At 46.0% G+C, this 22,237-nt stretch overlaps 1 protein-coding gene across 2 annotated transcripts; it reads left to right on the top strand.

Annotated features, from left to right (window-relative positions):
- The first annotated feature begins 2,884 nt into the window (after positions 1 to 2,884).
- On the top strand, positions 2,885 to 18,292 carry draxina (dorsal inhibitory axon guidance protein a). 2 transcript variants are annotated; one of them, XM_076025099.1, is made up of 7 exons: positions 2,885 to 3,068; positions 11,293 to 11,801; positions 12,555 to 12,745; positions 14,858 to 14,978; positions 16,686 to 16,778; positions 16,927 to 17,016; positions 17,500 to 18,292. In XM_076025099.1, the coding sequence occupies exons 2-7, from the start codon at positions 11,315 to 11,317 to the stop codon at positions 17,610 to 17,612; spliced, it is 1,095 nt and encodes a 364-aa protein (XP_075881214.1). In that variant the 5' UTR covers positions 2,885 to 3,068; positions 11,293 to 11,314; the 3' UTR covers positions 17,613 to 18,292. The 2 variants fall into 2 exon arrangements, with proteins under 2 accessions (XP_075881214.1, XP_075881213.1); XM_076025098.1 differs by having other exon boundaries at positions 2,886 to 3,068; positions 11,290 to 11,801.
- The last annotated feature ends 3,945 nt before the right edge of the window (positions 18,293 to 22,237 follow it).

Here is a 22,237-nt window from a genome sequence, read left to right as displayed (position 1 = left end):
GGTGCATAAAAAGACTTCAAAGGAGCCGCATTCCTCTGGTTGTAGCCATATTTTAGGGTCTGAACTCGTTAAGACTGACATCACCTGTAGCTGCTATTTGTATTTATTTGCCTTCATCTGGTTCAGGTGTGAGGTCCACAGTTCAGGAGACTGGTGTGGCCTGTTTGGTAAACAATGAAACTAGATGGCACTTGGCCTGGAGATCAAAACGTTCAACAACAAAAAAAAAAAAAATTCACACTTCGCGGCATTGTTTTTTTCTGTTTTCATTATCAAATTATAGTGAATCCAAAACGCATCTTTCTTGGGGTGTTTGACAATGGCGGTTGCTGATGCTCTGTGTTCTGACAAATGGTCAAGATAAAACTACCTTTTATTAGCAGGGTTCTTACAGTATGTGTCTGTCTTGTGTGTGAATATCTATGTTGGTCAACAGTGATTAATCCAATGTGCATTTTTCAGGAAAAATGCATTTTATGCCCTTTTATAATTAAACAGTAAAATTAAATGAAGTCTTTGGATCTGAATTTTCAAGACAAGAATTGTTCACATTGGGAGTTGGTTGGCTGTGCGTGTGCTCTTCCATTATTAAAATCAAAAATTTCCATTATTCGCAATATTGCGACATTACCTGCAGTTGCTGCTAATGCCTGATGTCTGGTATCACCGAGCAGAAGCCACACCTGTCAAGATGCTTCCCGCAAAGGTTTTTGATCCCAGCGTGAGCCCCAGTGCCACAAGCTTCCATCACCACCTCAGCAAAAATAGGAAGAAAAAAGAAAACCTTTCTGTTTCGTGGGGGTGGGAGGTCTGGGGCTGACGGGAGCTACAGGGGTCCATTTCAAATGCCAGCCCCTACTTCAGAGATTTGAATATCTTTCTCACTTTTGCTTGACACCAAGTGCAACTATGAAGCAATATGTAGAAATCTCATTTTTGGGGGGGGCGGGGGCATCAAAGTGTTTGCTTTAGAGAAAGTGATTTCTCATTAATAGGTCAGCAAAGCAGCCTTTTAAAGTGCTTTTTTTGCCCAGTAAACAAAATCTGAATAAGTATAAACATGTCTGCGGCACCTTAAAGGAGATATATATGTGAAAAATCGTTTATCCACAACAGAAATATATTGATACTGTTTTTTGATCTTCCAACATAAAAAGGGGTATTTTAAGTCAGCAATATGCTCAAAAGAAAACCAGTGCTGCTACAACTGCTCATGTTTTCACGCTGTCAACGACACCCCGAGAGTCTAAAACTCAACCTTTGAACACATAAAATGTTGGAGTGTGTGGGACATTTTCTGAGGGGGTTTGAAATTTCAGCCCGTTATCACCCTCTGCAGACCTCCTTCCTCCACTTAGAGTCACGCCACCCAGGGGCTTGTCGCTATTGTCCACTCTCAAACAAAATGAGCACAAAGCTTGTTTCTTTGCTCTCAGTGTTCTCTAGCACGCCGCTTTTTCGTTGTACACAGGCGCGACACGAGAAGCGGCCTGAAATCCAAATGTCAGCCGGTTCCCCGGTGATTTGTGCAAAACAGTCATTTTCAAAAACGCACAGCTTTAGCCGTGTTGACAGACAACAGACTCAGCTGCAGATGCTGCATTAGCGAAGCCGGAGCACAATTCAACCTTGTGAGATCAAATAAAAGAGCATGATGAACACAGCTTAAGGTTGTTTTTTTGGTGAGGGTGGAATGTATTTTACAAGCCAAACTATTTAAGAAAAAAAAGAAAAAGAAAAGGCAGGTGTTGTGTTGAGATCTAGCCCCCCATTTCATTCCAGACATGTGGGATCCAGGGCTTCCACTGATGGTGCAGAAATATTTGCTCATTAAAATTTTTTGGATTCTGTCCCTTTAATTCAATTGACTTTACATTGGGGTTGTTGTATACAGTTGTACCTGCACAGAATTTCAGAACTGAACGAGACCTTGATTGAGGTTTCCAAGGACCGAAGTTGTCTTCCAAATTGCATGTGAGAAGATTTTTGCGAGGAACACTATCACATGTTGCTCCAGCTACAACATAAATTACTGTTTTCAACTTAATGGACAATATACCACTGCTAACTTTTGATGCTAAGTTTAGTGTTGCCTCCCGCAGTGCCCGGGGCTTTGACCATCACAGGCCAGTGGCTCGCCAGTATGGTAAATCATAACTTAAAATAGAGTTACAAAAAAGTATATGGAAACGAACGTGAGTTTGCATCCCAAATAAATTTACGTTTAAGACAACTTAGAAATACAGGACAAGCCCCGTCCTGTATCGATTTAAAACGGGATGCACCATTTCAATGTCAAATACGGGACAATTTGGTGTTTTAAGGGAGGGCTGGCAACTCTAAGTTGCAAGCAGATGGTAAAACAGATTTTTTTTTTTTTTTAATGGTTTCATTACATATTAATCAAACACAGTATTAAAACATTCAGCCATGATGTTGCTAGCTGTAGCGGCTACTAACTTTATCTGCTAACATGCTAAACCCATTAGGCTAGTTATGGCCTTTGTTAAGTGAACACAAGTGCTCTTATATTTAGACTGTTTTCAGTGCATGTTGAGTGTATTGGGTTTTGGGTTTGTTTGTTTGTTTGTTTGTTTGTTTGTTTGCTTGCTTGCTTGTTATAAAGCTTTTTAGTGTGAACACACTTCAGAATATGTCCCAGAAAATTTTTTTATCTTTGGTTTAATAGTCTTCGAACTGCAGCTGTTAGCTTGCTACTCGGCTAACAGGCAAAGGCTCGAACTCACTAATTACCGAAATTAAATTTCTCTGTGGCAGGTGCTCTTTCTAAATTACCATCAACTATTGGCCAAATCCAGAACCGTCGATAAAGCACAGACGCTACATCTACCCAGGCGCGGACGCGCAATCGGGAGCGCGCAGCCACCCGGTCGAGGACTCTCCTCCTCTTAAGAAGCAGAAGACGGTCGGGATGCTGTAACATCCCGAGGAGGGCGAACCACCCCAGAGCTACTGCTGCTGCTGACGCCACCAACCCGCAGACATATGACTGAGCTGCCGACCAGAGCATCATCACAAAGACCACAGAAGAAGAAGAATTAAAGCCGGTAAGAAATCCTTTCTGCCTCACTGTCGCTGCTCACAAAAGCCCCTTTTAAATTCGATCCGAAGCCTCTAAAGGTTGTTTGCATTTTGTTTACTGGCTCCCCATCCCGTTTATCGCCACCGTATAGAATATAGAGTGAGTTACGGCGTTGTGTTTCAGAGAAATAATAGTTAAAATAAAATAAAATAAAATAAAATAAAACAAAAAATGTTTTGATGTAGTTTTACAAAATCTGTGGCCGACATAACCAGAATTCCCCTTTTAAAATTGCACGTTCAGCTGTTATTCATTTGTTTCTTCTCAGCCGGACGCGCAAAGTGGAGCGGATCTCGTGATGGCTCTCGGGTCCACCTGCGCGTAAAAACGTGTGTCACAACGCGACGCACATCTCGAAACTTGATAAGTTCCTTTAACCCTTGGTGCTTCCTTCCGTGTTCAGCAAATCACTTTGTGTTTTGTCATAACATCGAGAGAGAGAGAGAGAGAGAGAGAGAGAGAGAGAGAGAGAGAGAGAGAGAAGAAGGCGATTGTTTGCAAGCAGCAGATTAGACCGCGGCTCTGATTCCGGAACCCGATAATCAATTTCACTTTTCTGACGGCGTCCGTGTTCCTTGCCGCCGCCGTCACGCCACGCACTTTAATGCGATTTTTTAAAAATAAATAATATTACAGCGGAGCGCCACAAAGGAATTTATCGGCTGAAGAGTGAGGAGAATCAGAAATGATTGCAGCAATTATCTCCTCTTGACAGCTCATTGTTGCGGCGAGGTGTGTGTGTGTGTGTGTGTGTGTGTGTGTGTGTGTGTGTGTGTGTGTGTGTGTCCACGCCGATAAAGCAGAGGGGAGATTAAAGTTTTGCGGGTCTCAGCGTGAGATCTGCCGATTAGAAGCAAAAGGAGCAACACTTGTTGGCGCATTAACGAGCTGATGTTAATTAATGGAAAGTCAATCAGCGGGGAAGCGACTATGATCATCATCAGCAGCAGCAGCAGCAGCAGGGGCCCCACACAGTGCTGAGCACTGACCTCGGGCCAAAACAAAGCTTCTCCACTGGAGACCATTTCAAGATCAAACCGAGATTCATTCTTCATCTTTTCACAAGGAGACAAGGGCAACGCTTGAGTTTCCGCCACATCGTCCTGGTCATTCGTTCACTTCTAAAAGGCTGCTTGGGTCAAGATTGAGATTTTGTCCATTCACTACTCACCCTGATGTCCGTAGGGAGGCTCTGGTGACTCTTTCTAGAACAGCGCGACCATCCTGGAGTTTCACAGAGAGAGCACATTTTACTTTTTCTGACTTGCTTTGCACTACTAGTTAAATACTTCGTAATACAAAGCTAAAAATGATCGTTCAAATCTGAATGCTTCGTAGTAGCTAACAGGAAGTCAAGCTTGTTATGGCCAACAACAACAGCGGTGATAGATTGCGTATCTATGCGGCTTGTGTGACATCTCCAAAGACGTGATGGCCTAATTAGACTTAAAGCAGTGAAGTCGAGAGGATGTTTTTCAGCAGAAAAATATCCACTGTATCCTCCTACGGAGCAGCACATTCCTGCGAGCCCTAACAAGTGTGGTTCACATCCAATTAGAACCTGCCATACGTAGAAAGAGCCACATGGACACTGCAGGCTGCAGTGGACGTTTAGGCTAAAAGTGTGGCGGTAACGTTGCCCTTTTCAAACAAGTTGAGGTGCGATCATACTTTGATGATGTCACTCAGGCATGTAATGTTTTCCTTCAGATGTTTTTTCATGTTTGTGAACACCGAGCCATAATGATTTGCTTTCATTGCATGAACATTCGACGGAAATTTTGTGTGAAACTCTGTAACGGTCACGTGGATTAGAAAATGGGCAAAGGAGTGCACTGTCTATGACATCCACTGTTTGAGCTCCAGCCACAGATTCTCCCTCGACCGACCGTCGCTGCCAAGCCCGTTGCTCCCTCAGCACCGACTGGCACCCTGCAAAAAAAATAGAAAAAAAAAAAGCAGCCGGGCGGGAGGGAACTTTTCAGAAGGGTTCAGATAATGAGCTCACATGCTTGACTTGAGCGCCTCTAAACAGAGCTGCCCCCCGGGCCTCCACCTCTTCACGCCGGTCACACCGTTCCCATGAGGCGCGGGGACCCAGACAGGGACCCAGGTGTCCGGTGGCCGCAGACAGCGAGGGACAAGTTGTGTTATTTATTTATGTTGTTTTTGTGGTCAGCTCCACACAGCTTTGTGGCGGCGTTAGCCGGGGGAAGCGGAACTGGAAGGGCTTCCAGCTGGCGTCCACCATCCAACACTTTGTGACTAATTAAGACGCGACGGGCCCTCCCTCCACCCGCCCCTGCTTACGCTAACACCTCATTACTCCCACTCCCCCCTCCACACACACACACACACACACACACACACACACACACACACACACCACACACACACACTCTCCTCCCCCTACCACCTCTTTTTGTGTCGCTGCTCTCTGTGGGACGCCCCTCGCAGCGTTTCTGGTGCCGTTTCTGTGGTTTTCTTCTTCTTCTTTTATTTCCCGGAGGGTAGAGATGGGGAAACATACCATTGTGCGGCTGTGTGGAGGAGATTCTTACCACCCCCTTCCCCCAAACCCCCCCCCCCGTTGTCTTTTCAGAGTGCGTGTTAGCGAGTGTAACCACACGTGGTGACGACACCCCACCGCTCAGCTGTTCTCCTGCCTGCTGAACGATCTCCCTGTGAATCTCTGCGGCGGCCTCGCTCGATGACAGACCGACCTTTCTTTATTCCTCTTGTTTGTTTTCCTCCAGCCAAACCACCCCTGAGTTGCCTCGAGGGTGCGTTGGGGAAAGGGGAGGGGGTCTTCCCACCCAACACACACCTGAACCGTGCGTGCGAGTTGTTTTTGTGGCAAATTTTCTGGCGACGAAGCACTTTGGTATCGCTGATGTCGGCGGGATCGGCCCCTGAAGGGAAGGAGTTGTTAGCAGCGGCGGCTCTCTGCCAGCTGTTTGTTTTTTTTGCAGAGGTATAATTTAGACGGAGCTGATATCTATGGTAATTTTTTTGCGAAATCGACTTAGATGTGGCAGTCGCCGTTGTTGGGTCATAGCTATTTTTTGTTCCCCAAGTGGAATGAATCTGATTTTCAAGACGAGGAGGCACAAAAGATTTTAGTGTCTTTTATATTTGCTGCCAGACTTGTTTATAACACTCCGCTGCATATTAATCAAGGGTCACACTGTGTTAGCTGGTACTGTTTGTTACTTTTATGGCTTAATATTTTTCCTTTTCCATTTTTTTTTAATCTTCAGCTAAACCAGCAGGTTCTGGCTGGATCTTAAAGGGATAGCTCCCCCAAAACTGACATTTCACTTGTTTGTTAACCACCCTGGTGTTGATGGAGGCTCTGGCAACATTTTCTAATCCACATAATGCTTGTTTGAATGTAACAGAAGGAAAGAATTCCATCTAACAGATGGTACATGAGACTGTAACTGGGCCGCTGCATCTGTAAGACTCCATGGTTTAAGTTGTGGTTTAGAACGTCTCACCAGGGCCACCAACGGTGAGTACAAAATCGATCTTAAGTTGGCTGTGCCTTTTAACACCTGACGCATACTGGATCAGCATCTATCTTTCACACTTTGTGGTGTGAAAGACTTTTCCTTTTCGTTCTGAAAAGAAAACCGAAAGAGTCCAATATTTGGGACTCAGCTTCCACAGCCTGTTCCTGCATCCTTTGTGTGTAGGATCCTTCTGGCCCCGGCCACGAAGCGACAGGAGCAGATGGTTCCTGGGCGTCTGGTGTCGCAGCAGGCGAAGACGAGAGAGATACAGCAGCGGCGGCAGCTTTAATATCAGGGTCGGCTCCTTTCGGCCCCCCCCACGTCCCCTCCTCCGCCGCCGCCGCTTCCCTCTCAGTCCACTTGCTGCCTTAAACGGACATTTTCACAAGTGGGTCGTTACGGAGGCGGCCGATTGATGGCAGACATGAGAGAGGTCTCCCATCTCATTAGATCTTAATATTCCAGTCCCACCCCCGTATGTGCAATATCCAGCTAGATTACCCTTGGCCGCGCACACGCCACCCTCCGCTGCGATCGTCGTCTCCCCCGGCGGCGGCCAGCAGCACGCTCGCCGCCCGCGCTCATAAAAGCTGCCGTCACGACTATTTAATACAATATGTAAACCTCCGCCTAGCGATCTCAGACACCGCCGCCGCCACTCTCTCTCTCTCTCTCCCTGCCCGCCCTCCTGGAGCTCCCTAAATATTCTGAATAGACTTTAATATTTCATTGAATTTTTATATCCACTGCGGCACACATTTTCTGCCGAGCGCGTTATCACTTGCGTCGCGAGCTGAGATTTGTATTTTGACTCTTTGTCTGAGGTCAAACAGGACGTAAAGTTGCACCGTGTATTTATTTTTTATTTATTGTTCATTTGTTTGTTGCCCTATTCATGAACAGAAACAACAATTGATCCTAACCACTTTTGCTTTTGACTTGTTGACTGTCCACTTGTTAGAGCAACATTTTGCTGAAGGAGTTTATTTCAGCATTCCTTAGCATGGCCTTTTTGGGTATTGCTGCCATATGAAAAAAAGTGCTTAGTACTACGTAATTTTGTGAAAGTTTCACATATGTATAATTTTCATGTTTTTACATGAAACTGTCACATCAAGTTTTTACGTAATCATTTTAAATCCAATAAACTATACTTTAAGCTTGGTTTAAGACATGGCTGCATCCTGAATGAACTTTTTGAGCGCTATCGATGATATTAATTTTGTTACACAGGATTGATGAATCTCCACAGTGGGTAATCCACATTTTAAGCCATGGCAAAGTAGCAGGAGCGCAATGGGACACATGCCAGACACATGAAGAGGGATAGTACAGTGCCTTTGCTCTCCTCGTTTCAGTTTTGATTCATTATCATGGTATGACTTGAATATTATCTGGTAAAAATGTGCAACGTTTTTGTGACAGCTAGCCTTTCACCATCACAAAATACAATTATAGTTGATCATAATTAGTCATTAGTGTAAAAAGTGAAACCTTTACATTATTACGTGATACTGTGCAACCATACACTTCCTTGTCAAGTCTTCCGTCGTGAAGGAGACATTCTTTTTAAGCCAATCAAGTCTGAAGTGTTGATGTGACGCAGACAACTTTGGTTTATTTGTCAAAACCTTTATTTACTATTTAAATGTTTTGGAATAAATCAACGCTAGAGTGTCTGATTAAGAATGTTTTGCACTAATGCACAATCCAATCTAATCAAAAGGTTGGAAGTTTTTAAATCCCAACCGGTGCGTCCCAAACGTGTCAGTGCTCAGCCAAACTGCCACTCCAGCAGGTAACAAACTAAATGTCTGTTTTTGCGTACTGCGCCAGAGACACCGTAAACCACTGCCGCGCTCCCTCTCCGAGTGACGCTCATAAGTTTCCAGGCCGCTTCCTTGGCCTCTCGTCTCCTCAGCAGCAGATGCTCGGCCTGCTGCGCCCCGCCTGCGGCGCACAAGCCGTGTATAATACCGGCTCTGGCAGGGAGCTTTGTTGTTGACGGAGGTTGTTTATCGCACACAAGAGACCGACCGCGCTTAAAAAGAAAGAAAAAAAAAACCCAGAATGCCACCCAGAGAGCTCCATTATCGTCCCCATCTTGTTTCCCGCTCAAAAGGACCACCTGTTAGCAGCCCGTGACAGTGTGAGGCGGGAAAACAGAACACTGTGGCGCTCAGACGCCCTGGCCCGTCTTTCTCTGCCTCCTGACAGGTCTATTCAGGCCCCTGGATTTGACGCACGGTACCGCGTGTCTTTCTTTCATGTCTGGGAAATTAGTCACCATCACCACCACCACCTCAGACTCTTCTGAAACACTTTGAGCGCCAACGCCGAATGAGATAAGCAGGCTCAAGGGGAAAAAAATGGATTAAAGAGACGTGCCGCAGAAACGTGAGGGGAGATTTCAGTTCCGCCAAGGACGAATTCGGGATTTTCGGGGCTTGTTTTTTGGAATTTGCGGGAAGGAAAATCAGCCCGAAAACATCTCTATATGAAAGCTGTGACTCTGGTTAGCTTAACAGAGAGACAACAAACAAGGCAGCAGCAAGAGCAGGTATTATCCCTTTTAAAGAGGCTTAACTATTGACTTTCTATAAATTCAAGGCTCCTTGTGTGAGTTACCAGTGCGGGTGCAGTCTGGGGGATTAACGCCAAACATTTGTTTGAACGTTACACTGCTCAGACAAAAGATACTTAATGGAATCCAACTGTTTTCTTATTATCATTAGCGACAGGAAGATTTCTCAGGAGGGCTATACAGTACGATCTCTTTAAAAGAATGAGGCACCAAAATTGAGCGTGCTCCCTAGTGGCTGACTGCTTCTGCACCTTCCTTCTTGGAGAGGGGACAAACAAAACCCTCAATTTAGAGAAAGCTTCACATCTCTTCCAATGAAATAGTTCCTGCCATTTTAGGGGATTGTTGCTCTGAGATGTTCAGGTGATTAATCATTCAATGCATTTTGGCTGTTGGTTTAGAGATAGTGGCTCTAAGGTAAAAGATAAGATGCTGGGCTGGATGTGGCAAGGAGATGAGACTGTTGACCAGGTAGTGACCAGGACGGACAGGATTTGGAGTACATTGGCGGGACATCAGAGGCATGTTCGATGTTTTGGAGATAAAAGCCAGAGAGGCCAGGCTGAGATGGTTTGGATGTGCAGAGGAGGGACAGTGGACATATAGGCAGAAGGATGAAGAGGTTGTAACTGGGAGGCAGGAGGCCTGAAGGAAGAGCAACAACAAGATTTATAGATGTAGTGAAGGAGGGCATGAAGTTGGTTGGTGAGAGGGGAGAGGACACAGAGGATTAGAGGGTTAGATGGAGGCAGCTGATTGGCTGTGGCCGCCCCCGCAGGGAACAGATGAAAGGGAAAACACACACACATACACACACACACACACACACACACACACACACTAGCAACAACTGATGCGTCAAAGGAGAAAACGGAGTGTAAAACCTGCCGGAACGGAGTGTGCAACACGCTGTTTAGTCACTCTGATGGCTTGTTTGGAGATAAAGGTCTCACCCCCGCCAGCCACCGTCACACTCTTGTCCGCAAATTGGACAGCTGGTCGGAGTCCTCCAGGTCAGCTGACCAACCAACCCCCACCAACCCACCACCCGTCTCCCCGGCACGTCCGCCATCCTCACAGACGCACAACCTGCCGCCTCGTTGCTGTTTTCCAGCAACGGCTACAGTGGAACCTCACTGTAAAGCCAGGGGTGTCTGTTTCCAACCGCTGTGTGTCAACATGATGAAGGAGCGGGGATGTTATCAACCCCAGTAACCCCCCCAGCAACACACACACACCATATGCGGCAGCAGCAGCAGCTCAATACATCCTTCCTTACTCCCAGATTGATTTTCTGTAAGCTCCGCTCTGCTGTTCCTCTTGAAACACAAAGGAGTCGCCAGCCACTGAACCATCTTGACATTTTTACGTCTCTTCTCTGGAGGGTTTCAACCGTGTTAATGACGACTCAGGAAAGGAAACAATGTTTGGGAGCAACACTGGCATCACGTGTAAACTGTGAGGACCCCTGAACCCCCTTATTTTCTGACGTTAAAGTCAACACCCGTCAAAGAAAAAAGAGTCAAAGAATGCAAAAGCCTGATTTAGATAAACAGTTTAATACTCAGGAAATATTACCCCTGTTATGAAAAATTCATTTTGTTCGAGATGTCAAACCTTTTAATGATGACACCCTGGCCCAGACCTCATTCATGACTAAAAATATCAAACTGGATATTTCTGCTAATTTCCGTTGAAAATGTCAAAGGTGAAATTACGGGCACATTATTTGGATTTATCATATCAATCTTTAAAATCTCAACAACAACAAAAAAAACTGGCAAAGACTATTTCTACCTTCCACCATCATATGACCGATCAAAAAGGTACTTGTGGCTGTGAGTATTCTTTCTAAAAATGTCTGCCGAAAGGTTTGATGAGTTGGTGAGAAAGTGGAAGCTAAGACGTATCAGACACCAACAAAACAACTCCTCAAACTGTTTCTGGGTTAACCTTCAAGCAGCTTTTGCCGGATGCTCGTTGTTGCTGTCTTGAAAAAAATCCTGCAACACTGATCGAAGAATTTGCCTCTAACTTGATTTTCCAGATGAAACGCATAATCTTCAAACCCTGTCTTCTGCTCCCAGCAGGTGGCGCTGTGCTTCCCAGACAATGGCTCACCCCCAGTGTCTGCTGCTGGCGTTCCTGTTAGCCTCCCTGGCCCTGTCGCACAGCACCGAGCCCGGAGCACCTCAAGGCAAGAGGAGACAGGGCCACACCAACACTCTACAGCGCCCCCCGCAGGGTCTACAAGGCCACGGCCCCAGCAGGGGCCACGGAAGGCACGGGGGCTCGGGACCCCGTGGCACCAAGGCTGGCGCCGGGCTGCTGTCCCACCGGCCGCTGCACCCGCTGGCCATGCCTGAGGACGACGGGGCGGGGCTGGAGGGTCTGAGCCCGGTGAGGCTGGAGTCGGGCCCCGGCAGGGAGCGAGACCGGGACAGAGGTCGGATGAGTGTGAAGAGTCCGTCCCTGGGGCGGGACAACGACCTCCTCGGGATGCGGAAAGGGCGCGGGCACAAACACGGGAACGGACACGGGCATCACTTTGAGCAGCAGAAACAGGGGGGCCGCCATGACCGGGGGCGGCACGGCAAAGGTGAGAGTGCAGATGCACAGGGCACTACGCTCACTGTGAGCTTGCCATGGATGTATAAAATGGATACCAATTGGCAATATGTCGGCACGACGATTCTGTGGCCACTCGAAGGACTGCGGCCAAAACCCCATCTGGCATAAAAAGCATTTTTCTTATTAGACCACAATACCAAAAGAACCGAGGAGTGCGCATGGTCTACGGGATGCATATTGTGGAAGTGCAAAACTTTTTCGGCGTATGTGCAGCATGGACTACGGCCCATTCATTCATTCATTGAAATGAATGGGCCGCCATATTGGACTCCAGGGGCATGAAGCTGACTCGAGTAGTTCAACTGTGTCCGTCTGGGTGAAGAGCCCACAGGAAGCATTTGGAAAGGCCGTCTCAGCCAAACATCTCACGTTTGAAATGTTAAACAAATTGTGCAGGTTGAGCCAAAGGCTCCGAGCTCATTTTAGCATAACAGGAAGGAGTGACAATCGACAAAACATGGCAAACCCCCTGATGGATGCTGGGGTGGGGTTGGGCTGCCATGCAGTAATGATGCAGGGCGGTGGGGTTGCCAGGCGGAGGGAGAGTGAAAGGGCTCGAGAGGTTTAAAATAGCTTTTTATTATTATTATTATTAACGCTGTCATGTGACCCGAGCCCCTTGCTGCCATACTGGGCCTCGTGCCCATAAATCGGCTTGAACATTATACGAGAATATTTCCCCTTTTTCTTCTTCTTCTTCTTTTGTCCCCTCTCCACTCAGTTTGGCTTCCCGAGGCCGAGCTGAGCGACGCTGACCCCCACTCCTCCGGCCCCTCCCTCTACCGCAGCCCGACCCCCTCCCCCATGGCCGCCGCCGCCGCCGCCGCCGCCTTTGGCTCGGGCTCCTCCGTGGTTGCCACAGTGACGGGCGAGCATCCCCCAACGCTGCCCCCGGCCTCCACCAAACCCCAGGTAACCCCGGCCGATCCTCCAAGCGCTCATTAAAAGGTTGCATCTGTTGTGTCACAGTGTGATCGCAGCAAGCGGGGGGGGTTGGGGGGGGGGGGGTGCACGGGGTGCAGGGGGTTGAGGGGGGTTGGTGAAAAAGAAACGGACGGAGAGGCTGCCGCAAACCTCACAGCTCATCTCGGAAATGACACTCTCAACAATATGAACCTGAGAAGTGCTGCCGCGGAGAGAAAAAGAAAAAAAATCTAAATGTTCCCCCGGCAGGGCGGAAACCCTGCAGGCGTGTATGATAAATATGATCTGCACAATAAAGCACGCCTCTGGGAGAAAGATCACACAGCTCGCAGTGCAGCAGGCAACACATTCTCTTTTATTAAAAACCGCGGCAGGGCAAAATATTACGGGCGGGGGAAGGTGGGGGGTGGCGGGTTTGTGGCCGCACAAACTGAAGTATCTGCGGGAGGGCCTGGATCACTGTTTGCCACCTGTCACAATAACCCAGCAGGAAACCAGGACACATTCACGGACAACATTTTCAGGTTGAGAGGGGGAGAAAAAAGACACAGAGAGACAAGATGTCAAACCAGGGACAAAAACGATTTTATTTTGTCACAAAGGAAGAAAAGCAGCTCCAGGCTCGTCTTCTCCTTCTGTGATTGTCTTATGTGCGCCGGACGGTTCTATCAGTTGATCTCCAACAGATAATTGACCGGCAGATGGGCAAGTGTGCAAATCAGTTGTCACTGATTAATAGTAAAAACATGCTTGTGTAAATAAATGAGCTTTTTTTTTTTTTTTTTATCCTTTAAAGGCTCAAATAAAACATGAAATGGTGGCATTTTTCGGTTCACTGTGAGTTCAACGCTGAACAAAAACACAAAATGTAGTATTTCTATCTCATGGCGTTTTCCCTGTGACGTCGCTATGTGCAAAGTGTTGCAGTCAAAATGGAAACACGACTTGTTCTAGTTGAGAAGACTGGTGCTATTACCTTTGTGTTTCAGAAATAAGTCATAAAAAAAAAGCAAAACCCTTCAACCCAGTGTTCCTTTCATAAAAGTTTCAAGTTTATTGCAGGAATGCCCGCTGGATGTTATTCTTGCTTTGTATTCAGTTGACAGCACTGGGTTTGAGGAGTTTTTTGTGTCAAATATTATTGCTCTGCAGAACCTAAAAAAAAAACCTTTCGCAACCAACCTTGATCCAGCTGCACAGTCACACAGCTCCTTAATTAACGTTCGATCCGCCGTTGATGGTTTAATGATCAGGCCTGGACATAAAGGAGGGAGGGAGCAGGGAGGAGTGGGGGAGAGGGTGAGGCTCCTGCAATTAATCCAAGTGATATTTTCACACTGGCTCAACTGTTTAGGGTGGCAAGAACTGGCTCCACGTGTTTTTTTTTTTTTTATTCCATACGTGCCGCTTAGAATTTCTTTAATGCCGATCCTCGTATGCAGATCACAGCCGCATTTGAATATTGAGCGCAGACTACTCATGTATCCAGATTTCAGGCGGTGGAGCACCCGACGGTTGAGGAATGAGACGAGTCGCCTTTTTAAGCTGCAATGCAAATACTGCGGCGGGGACGCTTAGGATTTTGAGCCGTGGTGTGTTGGTTTGTCCAAGAAGAAGTCGCACAAAATCACTACGTTCTAGAAGGTTTAATATTGAAAAAACAAGCCAGCAAGAGAGAAGATCCTGGCACCTGATGGAGTTTATATGGGATCAACTCCTGTCTGATTGGCTATTATTTGTTTGCAGGGAGGGGTTGTGGATTAGACTTGACCCCTTTGGTTGGCTTCTTCTGTACCCTTCTCATGAAAGCAGCGGACACCATTAGAGTGTGATAAATGAGGAAGGAGGAGGAGGAGGAATTGGCACCGAGACAGGAAAAGGACAAACTCAAAGAGAAACTCCCCTGCCAACCGATGTGTTGGAGGAAGAAGAAAAGTGCCCTTTACCCAATCTCAAACACTCAGCATTCAGAACAGTTACCTGCAGACACCTGTTAATGCTGGACTTTAAAGTGGTTGATTTATGTATTTTCTTTTTTAAATGATTTTTATTTTACCCCAACACCAACTCACCGCCTCACGCATGTCTTCTCTCCCTCAGAGGGCAGGCCGGGGAAAAGGACAAGGGGAGGTGATGCCCACTTTGGACATGACGCTCTTCGACTGGACAGACTACGAGGACATGAAGCCCGTGGACACCTGGCCGTCCTCCAGGAAGAAAGGTGAGGGACGAGCTGAGAGCGACTGCTAAAGCACTGTCCACACCAGCAAGGGTGTTTTTTTAAACTGACCTTTTTTGGCCTCTGGTTATGAAAAAAAGTCACTCGTCACTTTAACACATGAGTACAAAATAAACAGAATTCGTCAAAATGTGGATTGGGAGTCGTGTCAGTCAAAGCACAGTGACATACAAACCATGTTGACAAGAGATTATTGCGGTTTTCTTCGGTTTTCCTGTCCGCACGATAGCTGACCAGACGTTTCCAAAAGGTTCACCCAAAAAAAACTCTGGTTTCAGGAGCCTACAACTGCAGTTACGTGTGGATGAAAAGCCAAACTCTGCGGGAAAAATTACCATTATGTATTTTTCTATTCTTGTGATTGGCCAAAACTGTCTTCCTATTAGGACTGATATTGCCCCCTACTGCTTTGGCATGTTCATTACATTGCTTTAGGCGTATTTTGCGGTTTCATGTGGATGGAGATAGTTTTGATCACACTGTTGGTGTGGATGGGGATTTTTTTTTTTGTAACCAGAGGTTAAAAAAGTTTCGTTTCAAAAATACCAATTTTCGTGGAGGCTACCCCTGAGCGTTTGACCTTCACCACCTTTGAGCAGCAGCAGTGCTGAGTAAAATACGACACACAACACCAGGCATGACACCGTGGTAATTGTACTGCGTTCTCAAGGCTCATGGTTCCAATAACGGGGGATATATTTTCGCAAGACGAGCTCATAAAATGCGGGATGAGTGAAACTGGATCAATACTTCCGTGTTTAATGGAGATATCAACCATGACACGCAGTGACAGGCAGCCGATATCGAGAGCTCAGTCCAAAACTGAGCTAAAATATCAGCCAAACAACAGGGCTTTGCTCGGAGGTGCAGGCAAACTCAATTCAGTGGATTTTGTTCCCTTTTCTCGAGGTCGAAGCTTCCCACTGGTATTGGTGGAGACCACCTGAGTGAAGTCAAGTCGTCCCGTTAACGAGTGAATGAAGAGCAGGTGGGCGGGTGAGGAAACAGGAGCGAGCCGCTTGGCTCTTAACGAGGCTGAGGAGGAACAGGTGTGCAGAAAGAAGAGCACTTGAAGGGAGAGAGAGGAGAGGAGAGGCCACGCCCACTCTGAAGAAACCACAGACCTGTGACCAAAACCCCTCCGTCCTCTCCTGCTTCATCCTGTCTCTGTGTTTAGCCGCGTGTTGTTGAGAGTGTATTGAGCTCTTTTGTAGAACACACACTCCAGTTTTGGCTCAAACAGTGACAGCACCAATGATGCCTGTTTGAACAAAGAAATGTGCAAGTGTCAGTTCCAAAAACCTAAATATCACAATAAAAAACTGCTAATGGAAACACCAACACTTGGAAAAAACCTCTCAAATATCACTAAAAGGTTTTTACGCTCTCATGAGGTGGTTTTTCAGACTGCTGGGACTTCACTCAAAGAACAGCGGAACAGTTACATTGTAACATGGCTCCTGGTCGTAAACAGGCAGCAATGAATGACATCATTTGTGTTCTACGTGCGACGCATTTGAGCTTCGCCACGCTGCTTGTTTGACCTCGTGCAAATATAAAGACGCCGACATCCGTGTACACCTGTGCGACTGTGAGGGTAAAAAAAAAAGAATAGATGGCTGTGATTGTTGGGAGGTGAGCGCTGATCCGACTGCCTGAGAATCAAGCCGCTGCTGTTTGCCGTCGCAGACAAGAGACGGAGCAAGAACCTGAGCAGCGGAAACATGACGATGGACGCGGACGCCGTCGAACCATGTGACCACCACCTGGACTGTCTCCCAGGTCAGTCACTGAGTTCACTTGCTGCATTTCAAACCAGCCACTGGGAATATCAAAGAGTGTGCGCTCACAGAAAACGAGGGTTTCTATTTGCGGAACAGTTTCCCATCTGCTTGTCCCTCTGGGTGACTGTGTGGTTCTGTTGTCGCAGGTTCCTGCTGCGACTTGAGACAACACGAGTGCAAGCCTCACAACCGAGGCCTCAACAACAAGTGCTACGACGACTGCATGTGTGAGGAAGGTGAGTGAAGGGGTCGGTCCTGCACAAGGTCACGTGATCACGTTGGGAATTTTAGTTTCATAGATAGAGATCAGATTTTTCTGTTTTTTTTGTTCCCCAAACTGTTCCATAGCTACATTAAATCATCAATTTAGAGTCAAAATGGAAATGGGCAAAAAGGCTCAATTTTAGGTCAATTTTAAACTATGAGCAGTGGGAATATTTCTAATTTGATTTGAGCAGCATTTTTAATATATATTTTTTGTAGTTTTTAGACTCTTGTCGATTGTTGAAGCTCCTTTCTGGAGAAGACTGTGGAAAACAAACAGCTGAATTTCAAGGCCCAGTGTGATAAATTGCAAACAGCCTTTTCCGCTAAACTTTTGCTTTCAGACGTCCCTTCCGATCTGTGTAAAATCACGAACCCTGAGCAGACCAGCGTTCTGTTTCACTGTAAAACAAACTGAACGGCGACGACCGGTTGCATCTCTGGTCTTCCCCCAGGGCTGCGGTGTTACGCCAAATTCCACCGGAAGCGACGTGTGACCAGGAGGAGGGGCCGCTGCGTGGTGCCGGACTCAGTCAGCAGCGACCAGGGAGGCTTCATCACCATCTGACGAAGAGGAGGAGGAGAAGGAGGAGAAGGAGAAGGGACATGGAGCCAGACCTCCTGTCAGAGTAGATGGATCACATGACCCTCGGGACGCTAAAGTGCTAGAAGGTGACGGCTCAGCTTTTTTTCCTTTTTTTTTTTTTTTTTAAATTTTCCCCCCAAGCTGATTTGACAATGTCCAGCATGTCCGGCTGAAAGGAAAAGGTGACACTGTGGAGCCCTGTTGCATTGTGGGATATCCACAGCTTCCAATCCAGAACATCGACATCTTTAAGCACTTGTTTAGCTCAGTTCAAATTTTTCAATGTCATGCAAGATTTGTTTTGGTTTTGTTTTTTGTTTTCTTGTTTTTAAGAAAAAGATTTTCTGCCTGAAAAGTAAAAACATTTGATTGTTTTTTTGTTCTGTTTTTTTTCCTTTTCCAATTTGGTCGATAGCAGGTCTTGCCTGTCTTTATTGTCTCTCATGCAATTTCGTGCTGCACCCTACTGTTGTGCTAAAGCCAGCCTGCTGTCCTGTCCTGTAAATATGGATGTGTTTAAACCCAGCAACCCAGTTCTGATGTGTTTTGACCTTCTCTTGTCTTAATAGCTCTTTTATTTATACTGTACTCAAACCCGAACGTCTGCGTATTGTTTTCTGTCTGATTTGTTTCCACAAATAAAGACTTACTAGAAAATTGTCTGAACTGCTTCTGATCTTTTACATGTAAAAGTAGTGAAATATTTAACTGAACATCTATCATTAATCAACATGTCTGTAACTGCAGTGTATATAAACAAGCAAAGGTCTGATTTATTGTGATTATTTTTTTTATCTAGAAAAAAAAAACATGCAACATTGTATAACCAGAGCTACTTTAATTTTCCCTCTCGCTTGCTTGATTTGCCTTTTCTGCATGTTTTCGTCAGGTGACAACATTCATATTTAAGAGTGAATTTATTTTCCAAAAATAATCGAAACAGATCAGCGAGAAAGTTCAATACCGAAATATTTGCGCGCAATCGAGTGGGAACGCGCGGCATCCCCACTGTGCCGTACGTCAAATAACTGCAGGTGTCGAACGGTGAAGCAGAGGGAAAAGTTTCTGCGATCCTTTGAAACGCGACGGCGTGAGAGCGTCGAGAACGCGGAGGCGTCGACTCAAGAGAAAGTAGTTTCGGGCCTCACGCTGGGCTCAAGATGCTAACGAGTGTCGGGACGTTCTGCGGAGGAGAGGAGTGGATTGTCTTCCGTCTGCCGTCCTTGTTCTGCTTCAAAGGCCCGGAAACCCCTTTTAACTTTGCATGATCGACATCAGAACTTCTCCCTGACGCGACATTCATTCTGAAAATAATGATTTTCGAGGCTCTTTTCGATGAAACAAAAGCTGCCGCTGCCTCAAGCTCATTATCCCCTGTCTAGCCTGAACTGTGTCAGAACCTTTTAATACCAAGCGTTCGACACCTCGGAGCGAACGAGGGGGTTGCCAGTAGGGGGGTGATAAGACCGAGCGTGCCTCCATTGCTCCCCTAGCTAAAAAAAAAAAAATGAAAAAAATGAAAAAAAATAGAAAAAAAATACCACATCTATGTTTGATTAGATTGAGGAAGGGAGGCTCATTTTTCTTCCCTAAGCAGAGGCTCAGTCCGACCGGGACTGTGCCATCCTGATTTACGAGCGCGGAATAAAAGCAGCAGTGATGTATTTTTAATACTTACCTCTGACAGAGCGCTCCTGCCGAGTGTCCTGCTGAAACCTGGCCAACAGCCAGCAGCCCAGTGATAGATTACACGCCGCCGCATCCCGGCAGAGTTGCGGCTGCGCATCTCCAGCAGGGAAGGCCTTCCTCAAGACCTTCTCGGAGTAATTAATTTAAAAGTTTCCACCTAGGCCCCGACTTCCTCGGGATCAGAGCTGAAGGACGCGGCTCACGTGGTGCTTGGGTAAACAAAGCTGAAGCTTCAGAGAGCATTATAAAAAAAACAAAGTTATTAAAGAAGGATGCAGGAAGTACAAGTCCTTTTTCGTTCGCCTTCCCCACTGCTGGGATGGTCCATTGACAAGGTCTTCTCGCACAGGCTGTGCCCTTGTTGGTTGACAATTAATTGCAGCTCACATTCAATTCCATCCAACCGCACGCGTGTCGAACCGCAATCTTGTTTTCCTGCACGTTTGGCCGTTACTGTAGTTTTGCAGTCTGCTGCGTGAAGCTTCAAACTCCAACTGCTTCCATCACGGTGAATGCCGTGAATGCCATTAGGGCAGTGTTTCTCAACTGGTGGGTTGGGAATCAAAAGTGGGTCGCGGAGCTGTTTTGATTGGCTTCGTGGGCAGACCCATTATTTTTGAAAGAGCTTTAAAAATATATATTTTTAGAGGGAAAATATTGGGCATTTATTTTGCAGGACACACAATTCAAAAACTTCAATAATTTATTTATTAGACATGATAGAAAGTGGGCTGGCGTTTTTATTTTTGCGGGAATAAATTTGGGTGGGGACTTCAAGATGAGGAAAAAGACTTAGGTCCCGAGACTCCACCAGTGGAGAACCACTGCATTAAGGTGCGTCACCTCAGAGGTCAGAGGTAGTGCTGTGCGTTTAGGGGAAAAGCGACCATCTGTCAAGCTGTAAAACGGTCCGTCGCCTTTAAGTGGGGTGGACACACAAAGCGCTGGCTGGCTAAAGAGCAGAGAACAAAAAGCGTCCAGCATTTGCATACCAGGTTATAGCTTCTGCTGCCCTCGCCATTAGAGTCAAAGCCTGATTTATGCCTCCTGCGTCGCACTTAACGCTGCGAACACAAGGCTGTCCCACTGTCGCTGGACGCGCAACAAGTCAAATCGTCCAATCTGATTTCCTGACAGCATCTGAAGTTTTTCTTTCTCCCCTAGACATGAACAGAAACAGAGGTCTCACCTAACAGGCCTATGGGCTACATGGTGCAACTGATTTACTGTGACTTAGCACATTAAGGCCAAGAACACAGAGGGGGAATACTGAAGGGATACACGCTGAATCCAAAAATCATTGTTGAGTCAAAGTAGGTCATTGTGCTGAGCTCTTTATTGTTGGCGTTACGGGGGTATTGAGGGTGGAGTCGAGTGTCACTGCTCCGCAGTGAGATGGTCACGGCTGTCAGGACTGTCGTGACTGCAGACATTGTTTCAGAATTATGGGTTAAAGTACAAGGTAGTTTAAAGCATCACACTTCCTAGCCTGTGGCGCTCACAGAGAGGACGGGAAAACATCTAATTGCATTTTCTGAAAAGCATGACCGCCGAAACTCTGACAACACGTAATGTGATTAGCTAAGAGCTAAATTTGAATCACTTCTTCTTAATCTGGACGCGTTGCAGACATCTTACTCTGTCCAAGCCTAAACCCACATCTGTTATTTTGGCTAAAGCTTAACCTTTCACTAGTCACATTTCACTAGAGAAGTGAAATAATCTCTCTTTTTTTGGCGACCTAGTAAGAAACGTGGCAAAGACCGCTGTAGCTGAGAGATTAGAACAAACTAGGGGCTGTGCTCACTGTCTGAATCCTTTTCAAAAAGGCTGTGCGCCCAATTACAGTATTAATTTATTGGCACAACAAGAAAAAATTAAAGTTCCTCCTGCTGTGTAATAATGAGGGCAGAATATCAAAACCATAGCTATGGTGGCTTTTTCCCGCTACGCTAGTGGCCTGGCTTAAGGGAAGAAGTTTGCTAAGTGTTGAGTCAGAAATATCTTAGCAATAGCCAAAGTTCTTTATTATTCAGAAGAGAACATGTTTGCTGCCCTCCCTAATGCTAAACCTATATTTTTAGCGCCATCTGTTGGGTTAATCCTCATGCTATATCTACCACTTTGCGAGTGGGATTAGCTGCAGCAATGGACAAACTTAACTTCTTGCCTGATCCAACACATTCTGAAATATTGTAGAGTCGTCAGGCGCTAGCGGCTCACATAGCAAGATCAGTTTCCTTAGTAGTAGCTAACTTTCATTGGACTGATTTCTCATTGGCGTTCAGGAGCAACATCCAATACAGTTAGGGGAAATGTCGACTGTTATGCAAACTCGTCACTTTTATTACTAGCACTGTCTTCTTAGCATGAGTTATTAATGGTTTGTACCAATTCTGTTACAGGCACTCCATAAAGTTTTTTTATCATTATTATTATTAAAATGTTATGATTTAGGCTATTATTTAAAAATTAAATGAATTCATTAACTGCCAAATAGATTACAGTTCAACAGTGTAGAGTGAGATTTTTTTTTTTTACACCTTCTTAAAAATGTTACTAACAGTATCTTTAACTGTAGTTCAAGATGAAAAGTTTAACTACAGTTCACTTACCCAAGTATGATACTTCAGTTAAAAGCTTTAATTATGTCCAATATAATCCTAAAAATAACCGTGACACTCAAGAATTTATTTATTCATTTTTATTAATTCATACAATTAAAGAGTGAAATGAACCAACGGGGGGAGAGCGTGCTCAGAAATTGAAAATTCAAATTAAAAGAACGGCCCTCTGACCTGCGTTGATGCTCATGTGGTTTCTTAAGAGAGTGGAGGCAGAGCAGGAAGTAGCAGAGGGCAGTGCGGGGTGGGGAGGAAGGGAGTCACATGGGAGGCAGTCAGGCTGCTGTCACATGG

The sequence above is a fragment of the Nelusetta ayraudi genome, unplaced genomic scaffold, assembly GCF_046127955.1.
Source record: "Nelusetta ayraudi isolate G7.1 ecotype Tasmania unplaced genomic scaffold, CSIRO-AGI_Nayr_v1 ptg000017l, whole genome shotgun sequence".
Lineage (NCBI taxonomy): Eukaryota > Metazoa > Chordata > Actinopteri > Tetraodontiformes > Monacanthidae > Nelusetta > Nelusetta ayraudi.
The sequence above is the reverse complement of the archived record's forward strand: the minus strand, read 5'-3'. Positions and strand labels throughout refer to the sequence as shown.